The 11,187-nt window shown below is 44.3% G+C and overlaps 1 protein-coding gene across 7 annotated transcripts in view; it reads left to right on the forward strand.

Moving 5' to 3' along the window:
• ESR1 (estrogen receptor 1) overlaps window positions 1-6,941 on the forward strand; it is a 241,716-nt gene extending 234,775 nt beyond the window's left edge. For 5 of the 7 annotated variants that reach the window (XM_069488728.1, XM_069488725.1, XM_069488727.1 and 2 more), the window contains 2 exons: window positions 2,341-2,524; window positions 6,639-6,941. In XM_069488728.1, the coding sequence (XP_069344829.1) occupies window positions 2,341-2,524; window positions 6,639-6,879 (425 nt within the window). In that variant the 3' untranslated portion in view covers window positions 6,880-6,941. The remainder of the gene's footprint in view (window positions 1-2,340; window positions 2,525-6,638) is intronic. The other 2 variants (XM_069488729.1, XM_069488732.1) reach the window with 2 other exon arrangements.
• Window positions 6,942-11,187: the final 4,246 nt, after the last annotated feature.

Genomic DNA, 11,187 nt, shown 5'->3' on the forward strand with positions numbered 1-11,187 from the left:
TTGTGCCGAATGCTTGCAGTTGCCAAAAAGAATCCATTTTTCATCACACATAATGATATGATATAGAAATTGTTCACCTTTATGTCATGACAGCAAAGAAAGGCAAGCTTCGAGATGATTTCTCTTCTGACTCTCATTTAATTCATGCAGAACCCATCTATCCAGCTTCTTTACCTTGCTGTTTGTTTCCAATGGTCCAATATTGTTGGAATAGTAACATCAAACCTTGCTGCCACTTCACACATAGGTTGAGTTGGATTCACTTCCACCACAGCTTTCAGCTCATCATTATCCACCTTGGTTGGTCTCAGGTCACCCATATGGCTCATTTTTGAGAATACAACTACCAGAATGGAACTTCTCAAACTATCGACATACTGTGCATTCATTAGCCACATCCTTCCCAAATACTCTGTTGATATTTCGAGTTACCCGTGCGGCATTTGTTCCATGATGGAACTCATATTTGAAAATAACACGAATTTTTTACTTATCCGTGGTTTCACAAAAATTGCTCTAAACAAATATTTGAAAGATAATCACAACCCAAAATGTGTGTTTGAAAGACTGAGGACGTACCTTCAGAATAAAAATAAAACAAGAAGTGTTAAAGTGAAATGTCAGAGATATCAACTGTCAAACTAGTACTTAAGGAAATCAGACATTTCGTATTTAATGACCTAATATTTATGAATTCCTCTGTATAGGTGTTGTCCCCATTCCCAACCTTCTGGCCACTGCATGAGCAGTAACTTGTCAACATATTACTAGTATAAAGTCAAGGATTTATAAACTTGGAAGCCTTTAACTCAAAGGTGCTGATGAGGATAGGGAAGGGGAGGAGAAATATGTTTACGGGATGGTCCGTGGGCTGAATAAAGGTAAGACCAAAAAACTGTTGCTAAAACACACAATCTGGGGAAGAATACTATGCCATCTGCTCTTGGCAACTGGTGTGACTGGGCAGGATGGAGCTTACTTCTGGAGTGTTAGAAAATCCACCCTTGTGGTCCCAAGAAGAGCCTGCTCCACTCTGCCCACCTCTTGTTCTCAATACTTCTCACCTCATCATCCCTCACCTTCCTCCTGTCCTTGGCTGAGCTCACAACTTACTGTCATAAGATTCTTTCAGTTACAAGTGACAGAAACCCAACTCACACTATCTTAAGCAAAAAGGGAGTGTGTTGATTCATGTGGGAGGAAGGATACTATGAAAGCTCAAAGGTCAAATAACAAACATGTAAGAACTAGGACCTTGGGGCTAGAATCGGGATCCCTGTCAGATCTCTCACCTGCTCTCTCTCACTCACTCTCTCATCCCCTCCCTGCCCCCATACTGCCACCTCTGCTTGCTGTCTCTGGGCTACTTTCTGCAGACTAGAGCTCCATGTGCTGGGAAGGGAGCTGTTCAGAGGCCTGTATTCTCATCCTCCTAGTTTAGCAACCCTAGAGGAAAGAATATCTGTTTCACAACCTTATATATAAGCCCAGAAAAAGGACCTGATTGTCTAGCTTGAGACTCATGCTGTCCAGAAGAGTAGAATGCCATGATGGTCTCAGCATTGGTCCCGAGTCTACCTGTGGCCCAGAGAGCAGTATCTAGGAGCCAGGAGAAAGGCAAGAGAGGAAACCTTTCTGGCAGTGAAAAAGAGCTTTGGCCAAGGTCCTCTACACCCACCAAGTCATAAACCTTTCAGCTGAGGCTAAAAAGTGCTTAGGCCCTAAATCAGACCTGAAACATAGAAGCAAATTAAATCCTACCTGGAAAAAATCATCTTCCCATCACTTAGCCACTCACTCATCACTCTATCCATGAGTCTCACCAAAAGTGCCACATGTCTTCTGAGAAAGAGCCTCCATTGTCATTACCACATGTGGAGTGAGCAGAATGAGTTGGGTCTAAGCTCTGCTACCGCTCTACAAGTTATCCCAGCAGGTTAAAGAATCTCTATGCTCTGCAATGTCCTGATGTGAAAAGGAACAATAAAAAGCTCCTCCTAGGGTTGTCATCAGCGTTAAATTGACAGTTAATGTTGGTGTCGGACCTGTCCTAGAAGGGGTGGCCAGTGTTACCACTGGCCCCAAGGTTCAGAGTCCTTTTTTGGGAATCTTGGCTCACACACAGGAAGCCACATTGGTTTCTTGGTGTTCTCAGACATGCATATCCATTAGGAATTTTACATAGTAGCTTGGTTTAAAATGGGTCTGGGACATCCCCAATGCTGTCCTTCTGTGCTGGGGGAGGGCACTGGCTCATTGTTACGTCCCATGAACACTCTAAGTCTCCTAGACCTCATCCTCTTTGAGTTTCTCTCTCTCACTTTCTCTCTGCACATTCAGGAGTGTACACATTTCTGTCCAGCACCCTGAAGTCTCTGGAAGAGAAGGACCATATCCACAGGGTCCTGGACAAGATCACAGACACCTTAATCCACCTGATGGCCAAAGCAGGCCTGACCTTGCAGCAGCAGCACCGGCGCCTGGCCCAGCTCCTCCTCATCCTCTCGCACTTCAGGCACATGAGGTGAGGCATCCACCGGCTTCCCACAGGACAGACAGAAAGAAAGCGCACCCCAAACCCACAGAAGGTCTGATGCCTGGATGTTGGTGGCACACTTGCAACAGTTCCTGGCACTGAAAAAGCATAAAATGCTATGCAAGGACACAAGAAAGAGGCTTTAAATCTGCCTGGGGCATGGGGCAAGTGGCAGAGCAGGCTGCAGAGAGGAAGTGATGCTTAACGCTTAGTTTGAAGCATGTGCTTCTGTTTTGGAGCGGGGCTGGGGGGCTTGGGAGGGATTGTGCAGTGTCCAAGTGGGTGGGGAGCAAGCCAGTGGAGAGAAGTCTGAGCATATGCATGCTCTGAAGGCACTGGGCACATCCATTTTTGTCCCTGTGTCATACTTTCCCTATTTATACTTGGAAATCCTAAATGAGAGACTCCAGATGCTTCATGGAGAGTCAACGTTGACCCCTCCATACTCTTGAACCCCTTCTGTCACCACCATGGCTACTACCCTAGTCCACGCCACCATCATTTTCTGGTGGATTTCTGCACCAGCCATCTGACATTATCCCTGCCTTTAACCAAGATCCTTTCTAATCCATTGTCCGTGATACAGCCAGAGTGATCATTCTAAGACCAAATCTAATCATGCCATCCCCCTGCTTAAAACCCTTAAATGGCTTCCCATTGCTTTTAGATAAAAGTATAAATCCCTTTATTTTGCTTATATTACTCCTTATGATTCAGCCCCTACTTAGCTTACTAGGACTTCCTCATGTCTGAGTTCTAGCCACAATAAACTGTTCTCTGAGTCATCTGGGGAGGCTCCACTTCAGGCTGCAGCCAGGCTGGGCAGCTCTGTTCATCTCAGCTGGGCTCACTCCCATGCCTGTGGGGTGGCTGATCTCGGCTGGGCACAGGTGGGGAGGAACAAGCTGCAGCCCTGCAGGTTGGCCAGGCGAGTCTGCCCTGCGTGTCTCCAATCTCTTATCCTCCTTGTACCCACAGATTAGCTGGGACATGTCCTCATAGTGGTGTCAGAGGCACAAGACAGCAAGCCCGTCTGGGCAAGTGCATTTTAATCCTTTGGTTAAGTCATGTTCACTAACATTCCATTGGCCAAGCAAGTCACATGAGGAAGCCCAAGTCAAAGATACAGACACGTTGCAGCAGGAGTGAATATTTCTGAACAGTGCTCGAACCTATCGTTGCTTAGATATCACTCCTTGCAGGAAGCATCTCCTGGCCCTTGAGACCTAGTCAGAACTTACACCTTATTCTTCCCTATTGTTATTGCCCATTTCATTATTTTTTCTGCCCCATTAGACGGAAAACTCTGTAATGCAATCATCACGACATGTCTTGCTTACTTTATGTACCCAATACCACCTGGCACAGTGCCGGGGACACAGTAAATTCTCAATAAATACTTTTGATAGGGGCCAAGGCAGGATATCAGCAGAGAAAATAATCTTTCTTTGCCAAAAGGTGAAAGCAGCCTCAGTTTCATTCCACTGTCTTGCAATTTTGCTGGTCAGAGCTCAGTGGGTACCGTTCTCCTAAGTAGAGCTCAAGCTGCAGGGAAGAGATGAAGAGAGTGGTGGATTCTTTGTTGTAGACTCCAGAAAGGCCATTCAATGGTGTGAAGTGATGACACTAGAGGTGGGTGACACTAGTGTACCCATGGGTGATGATGCCTCCATGACCTTAGGCTTCCCCCAGGACCCTAAGAGATTCCTTCTCTCAGCGGCTATGAGGGAAGGACCAGGATACCTGAAGGAGGTTGGATTTTAAGGGCCCTTTAAATCTTGAGATTATGATTCAAATGGCAAGAAAGTTGTCCAAAGTCCCAGGTGCCACCCTTTCTGTAGGCAACCTTGAAAAATTGTTAGATTTTTGAAAAAAATAGATGTATCCTTCACAGTGCCATAGATGAAAAGCTTGCAACATTATTACTGAGTAAATGAATAAATGAGTGAAAGATATGGGCAAATGAGTCATGGCAGGTTTTTCCTTGCTGTATGAATTTGAAATTCATAAGTGAAGGCTTCCACTTGGCAAAGTTTGGGAGGAAGTAATTGCAATCCCTGTTCTCAGGACTCCCTGTGTAACAGATGAAGGACTCATTAGCCAGGTAGAGTAGGTGACAGTGTTCAGAGTAAATATTTCCAGTCCTTTCCTACCTTTTGCTCTTGAAGAACATCAGAGAAGGAACCAGGGAATGGATCAGAATAACATATCCTTTGCCAAATTTCCTGGCTGAGAGAATACCTTACCTTTGAAGAGAACGTATTAGTTTTTACCCTGAGCTAGGAATTTCAATGATGTTGTAGAAACTGCATTGCAGTTCAATGTTTTTATTTGTGGATAAGAATTGCTGAGTTCCAAATCCATTAGCTGTCAGCATTAGCGAGCCTAATTAGTTAACGCCAAGTAAATCTGCACTAACTATACCGCCCTGGCTGATTTTACTGGCAATGTATGGCAGAGGACAGCGCCAGGGAGAACGCTCTGTGGAGTTTCTGTTGGAATTGTGTGAAAAGCTGGAGGGAGGTTGTTATTCTACTGAAAGCTTTGAGTGCTCACGCTCTCTTGCGCTTGCTCTCTTTCTCTCTCTCTCACATACACACAATAATATTTTGGTGCCTCACTGTAGCCAATGTAAGTCACAGAACTCTGTTTTGTTAAACTTGGCCCCAGCCATATGTTGCTACTCAGAGAATTTAACACCAGATTTCATCTCACTGTAAATGTGACTCATGAAGTTGCCTGAGGAAGACCGTGGCAGATCCAGGGGCATTTAACTTCAAGGGCATTTTAATTTAACACATGAAACAAAAACAAAATAACACTGAAGCACACCATTTCTGTCTTGTCGTAGGCCTGAATAGCTTTGATCCTGTGTTCTCATGGCAGATCTCCAACTTGGGCTGACTTTTCCTCAACTGAAAGTGCAGATATTTTCTAGGACATTCTCTTGGTCCTGCCTACTCATGATACATATTTTTTTTTTTTTTTTTACAAGACATTTCAAGCTAGCTAATAGTTGTTCCTTTCTTTCCTCCCTCTAGTGGGGACAGCAGAGTTGTGGCTGGGGGAAGACAGAGGAGGAGAGCAGGGAAAGGAATGCCATCTGCCTACGTCTCCCTATGTCCTTATAGCCCCTGTTTTCTGAACATTTTCCAAGTTCTGGGCACTGTTCTAGGCCTACAGCAGAGGGCAGGATGGCCAAATCCCTGCCCCTCCTGGGACCTGCATGGTGCAGGTGTGAGTGTATGAGTGGGTGTGTGTGTGTGTGTGCTTGGGAATGGGGAGAATAAACACAAATACAGGAGGATTTCACATTGTGATAAGTGTGATAAAGAAAACAGAATAGTGCAAAAGAGGGAGGCTGAGGCTGCAGGAGCTTGAGGCTGCTGCCTTTGGGGTGGCAGAAGGCTTTTCTGCAGAGGTAGCATTTGAAGATTGGGGGAGAAATGCTCCCAAGGAAGAGGGAATAGTATTAAATAGATACAGATCCCCTAAGGCTGGGAGGAGCTTAGTTCCATTAAGGGCAGCACAAAAGACAGCTTGAAGAAAGAGAGTGAGGTATGAGAGAGAGGCAGGAAGAGCTCGGAGAGGAGGATGGAAGCCGGACCAGTTGGATCTTGCAGCGTGTGGAAAGAAACTTAGATTTAATTCTCAATTAAACTGGAAGCCACTTGAGAGGTTCAGCAAGGGGAGCTTCTTGATCTGTTTACGCATTTAAAAAACTCACTCCTGCTTGGCTGCACACCTCACATTCCCTTTTTAGATGTGTTGGCAACAGAGGGGAATGAAGGCTCACTAGAGGCTGGGGAAGGAAGTTACCTGCATAGCAAATGCTCTGAAGGTGGCGGAGGGAGGGTGTGTTTGTGAGGATGGGATGGTTCTCCAAGGAAGTGGGAAATGAAAACCACGTAGAGATGAGACCCAGGCTTGGGTCTCTGAAAGCCTCAGTGTTCCCAGCCACCATCTTAAAATGGGTCTTTAAACAAGATGGAAGATTGACTTGCAAGTGTCTTTGGAGTTTCTCTTACTTCCCCTTCCTAGGAATTTCAGCTTTCCTGGGACTTGGTCTAAAGCAGTCCTCTCTGTGTCTTCCTACTCACAGTAACAAGGGCATGGAGCATCTGTACAACATGAAGTGCAAGAACGTGGTGCCCCTCTACGACCTGCTGCTGGAGATGCTGGATGCCCACCGCCTGCACGCTCCCACCGGCCGCGCGGGGGCGCCCGTGGAGGAGGCAAACCAGGGCCAGCTGGGCACCCCGGGCTCCACTTCATCGCATTCCTTGCAAAAGTACTACGCCACCGCCACCGGGGAGGCAGAGAGTTTCCCCACCACAGCCTGAGAGCTCCCGGGCTCCCCCGAGGTTCTGAGAATCCCCGCAGCATTTTACCCTCGTCATGCATCACTTTAGCAGATTCTGTCTCCTGCACACACTCCAGCATGCACCCACCACCAGCGGCTTTCTAATATGAGTGGCTATTCGTCTGCTTGCTAAGTTCTTAGTGGCACGTCTTCTGTTGGGAACAGCCAAGGGGATTCCAGGGCTAAATCTTTGTAACAGCTCTCTTCCCCCCTTTGCTACATTACTAAGCATGAGGATTCCTATAGCTCCTCACGACTGAACTCAGTCTATGAGCTGGGGCTCGGATGACTTTATGCATTGAAGCTACTTGTAGAGACCCAGGCCTGAAGAGTAGACATTTCACCTCTGATAAGCACTTTGTAGTAGCTCTAAGAATAAGCCACAGGAAAGAATTTAAAGTGGCTCCTTTAACTGCTGACTTGGAGAAAGCTAGGTCAAGGATTCCTTATAGCATCCTCTTGTATTCCTATGGTAATGCATCATTTTATTAAAGTGATACCTTAAAGCTTTTGCACTATGACAGCAGAATATTTAGTGATTGTCTACTCGTTTCCCCTATAGGAATACAAGATGCACATAGGGAAGGAAGATCCTCCAATTGCCAAGACTATTTCAACTTAATACACTGCAACTTCAGGCTCGCTGAAAGCTCTGCCGCTGGCTTTCTAGAGCACGACGTGCGGGTCATGGGTTCTAGTTAATTCTCGCTTACCATGGACCTATGGAAAACAGCAAGTTGATTTAAGTCACCTCCACATATTTCAGTTTCCCTATACGAGGGATAAGTTCTTGATTTTTGTTTTTATTTTCATTTTATAAAAGAAAGCCCTCTCCCCCAGGACTTGCAGTAAAATCGGCTTCAGGACCTGTTCTGGTGGGATCTCACATTTATCAGCAATGTGTGTAACTTACACAAAAGGTGAACTATTCAGTTGTGCCCAGCGGATGACCCAGGGCATTCTAAATGAGCAGGTACCCCGCTGGCACTTTGAGCCCTGGGGCCTGGGGCTAAACAGTAAATGTGCACGATTGTCTTGGCTACTGGAGAACAAGAAGGGAAGTAGGGGAGAAACTGGATGAAACTCTGAGGCACAGTCAGCCTTGCTCAGGGCGGCCCTGTTACAGGCTGCAGCTACCGAGGAATCTCTTTGCAGACCCCGCCCTGCACTAAGGGGCTGCCCTGGGATCCATGGGGTAGTCATATCCCAGCGTGGCCCTGATCGAAAGAAGCCTGGGTGGCAGCCGCAGCCGACAGGCTCACTCCTGCCACAGGGCACCCTTCCCTGGGCCTTTGTTTCTCTAGCACAATTATGGATTATTTCCTTTTCTTGACTAAAAAGAAAGTTTACTTTCCTCCTGGAGACTTCACTGTCTGTAATTCAAACCCCATTGAGAGGTGATGTGTTAGCCAAGAGGCCAGGCAAGCTGCTAGTGCGACTCTTGACTCTTGGTGTACCCTGTGTGGAAGAGTGGATTGCACTAATTTCTGATTAGCCAGTTAAGTGATTGCCAAAGCACTGGGAATCTGGGAGGGCAAAAAAAAAAAAAAAAAAAAAAAAAGTTTTTCATAGATGTTCGTTTAAATTTGGGGGTAATTTTATGTATCTGTGTTAAGAATATGTTTAAGAATGTAATTCTTTTGTTGTTTGTTTAAGAAGCACCTTATAGTATAATATATATTTTTTTGAAATTGCATTGCTTGTTTATCAGACAATTGAATGTAGTAATTCTGTTCTGGATTTAATTTAGGTTAACATGCAAAAACCAAGGAAAAATATTTAGTTTTTTGTATACTCTTCAAGCTACCTTGTCATGTATGCAGTCATTGATGCCTAAAGCCTGGTGATTATTCATTTAAATGAAGATCACATTTCATATCAACTTTTGTATCCACAGTAGACAAAATAGCACTAATCCAGATGCCTATTGTTGGATATTGAATGATAGACAATCTTATGTAGCAAAGATTATGCCTGAAAAGGAAAATTAAATTATTCAGGGCAGCTAATTTTGCTTTTACCAAAATATCAGTAGTAATATTTTTGGACAGTAGCTAATGGGTCAGTGGGTTCTTTTTAATGTTTATACTTAGATTTTCTTTTAAAAAAATAAAAACAAAACCAAAAAAAAAATACACTTCTAGGACTATAGATGATGTAATACCAGCTAAATCCAAACAATAATATGTGGAGGGTTTTACATTCTTCATCTAATGTATTTGTATTCATGTTAAGATACTACTACATTTGAAATGGGCAGAGAACATGAGATGGTCGAAATGTTAGCCCAGGGGTCTCAAACAATTTTGGAAATCTTTTTTATTCTTACTCGAAGTGCCACTAACAGACAGCCGAGATTTTCCAGCTGATGTTGCTGTTGGGTGTCGGAAACATGCTGGAGAATTGCTGCCTGCACTTTTCCCCCACTCGGAGGCAATTTAAAATTTGCAAGGTGTGATTTACCTTGGGGGTCAGCGTAGGGTTGGGGAAATGGGTTCAGGAATTTGGAGACTGGGAAATATAGTAACAAGAGTATTAAAAATATTTTGAGGCAAATTAATTATGGTGCCTGGGGTGTGCACCAGGGTTCAATATTCCACTTCTGCCCTGTAAGCCACAGATACCTAGCTCCATTGACAGCCATCTCTAGAACGGCAGCCTCAGTTCAAGGGAAGAAAGAACAACATAAGCAGTACAGCCCAAGGCATAGCTAGTGGTCTGTGTTTCCTTTAGCCATTGCCTAGCTTGCTGTCAGGATTCTGTAATGCTCTCGTGCAGCAATTAAGAGAGGCTTGGTCATCCAAAGAGAAGACCCTATCCATGTAGGTTGCAAAATCCAATCCCCAAGGAAGTGCATTCTTTGATTAGATTTCACTAGTAACCTTGCAAACGTGTTTAAGCATGCCATATCCCATGCCTTTTGAGGGCTGAAAAATAAAGGACTTCCTGATAATTTACTTTTGACCACATTAAGATTTCTCACATTGAAATCTTATACATTGAAATGGCCATTGATTTAGGCCATTGGTTTAGAGTAGCCCTCCCCCTGCATGACACCAACTACAAATCCCTTCCTGTTCACACTTTCCAAACATGAGATGAATCATGGATACTGGGAACAATCACTAGGACCACAGTAATGTTTAATATTCACAGGCAGACCTTCTTGGCAAAACTAGTCATTTGAAAGGCAAATACAGCCATACAGTAGCTCATAAGGCAACCCTAATTCTCTGTGGTGCAGGTCTTGGGAGGTTGATCCACATTACTCTGCACCCTTCCTAGGTAACCCCCGAAAACATACTCTCAACTGGCACAAATGAACTGTGGTCCCAGATATCCATCTTTTCAGTAGTGTGATTATGCTCTGTTTCTAAGTGCATTTCCTTTCCATTTGAATTAAAGTGTGGCCTCGTTTTAAGTCATTTAAAATTGTTTTCTAAGTAATTGCTGCCTTTATTATGGCACTTCAATTTTGCACTGTCTTTCAGAGATTCAAGAAAAATTTCTATTGTTTTTTTTTTTTTTGCATCCGACTGTGCCTGAACTTTTTAAATATGTAAATGCTGCCACGTTCCAAACCCATTTTCAGTGTGTATACAGAGCTGTGCACCCTGAAAACAACACACCGTCCCATAAGCAGGTGCCTGTGGCACGGACCCCTTTGCAGTCACAGAGAGGTCATTGGTCATAGAGACTTGAATTAATAAGTGACATTATGCCAGTTTATGTTCTCTCACAGCTTATAAACAATGCTTTTTGTGCACTACGTATCCTTCAGTGTAGAGCTCTTCTTTTATGGAAAAAGACTCAAATGCCAAGTTGTGTTTGATGGATTTATATGCTCTTTTGCTGATGCATACTATTATTGATGTGATTCAGTTTTGTCGCAGCTTTGCTTTGTTTAATGGAACACACTTGTAAACCTCTTTTGCACCTTTAAAAAGTAAAGAATCCAGCGGGATGCTCAAGCACCTTGTAAACAATTTTCTCAACCTATTTGATGTTCAAATAAAGAATTAAACTAAAAACAACAGGATTGTTTTTTGTAAGCTCCGCTTCTTGCTAACAGTTCACCACTGATCACCTAATATCAGAGTGATTGAAGGATCAGTAGGACACACGGGATCTGAATGCCAGGCTCCCCTGCCACCGCCCTTCCCCTCCTGCCCTAGGTGGATCAGGAAGTGGGTGGACACTGAGGTCAGGCAGACCTGGCCTCGATTCTGGCACCACTACATACAGGTTTTCTGATCGCTGGCGATTAATTTTTCAGAGTTTCAGCTTC

Source organism: Eulemur rufifrons, chromosome 15 (assembly GCF_041146395.1).
Source record: "Eulemur rufifrons isolate Redbay chromosome 15, OSU_ERuf_1, whole genome shotgun sequence".
Lineage (NCBI taxonomy): Eukaryota > Metazoa > Chordata > Mammalia > Primates > Lemuridae > Eulemur > Eulemur rufifrons.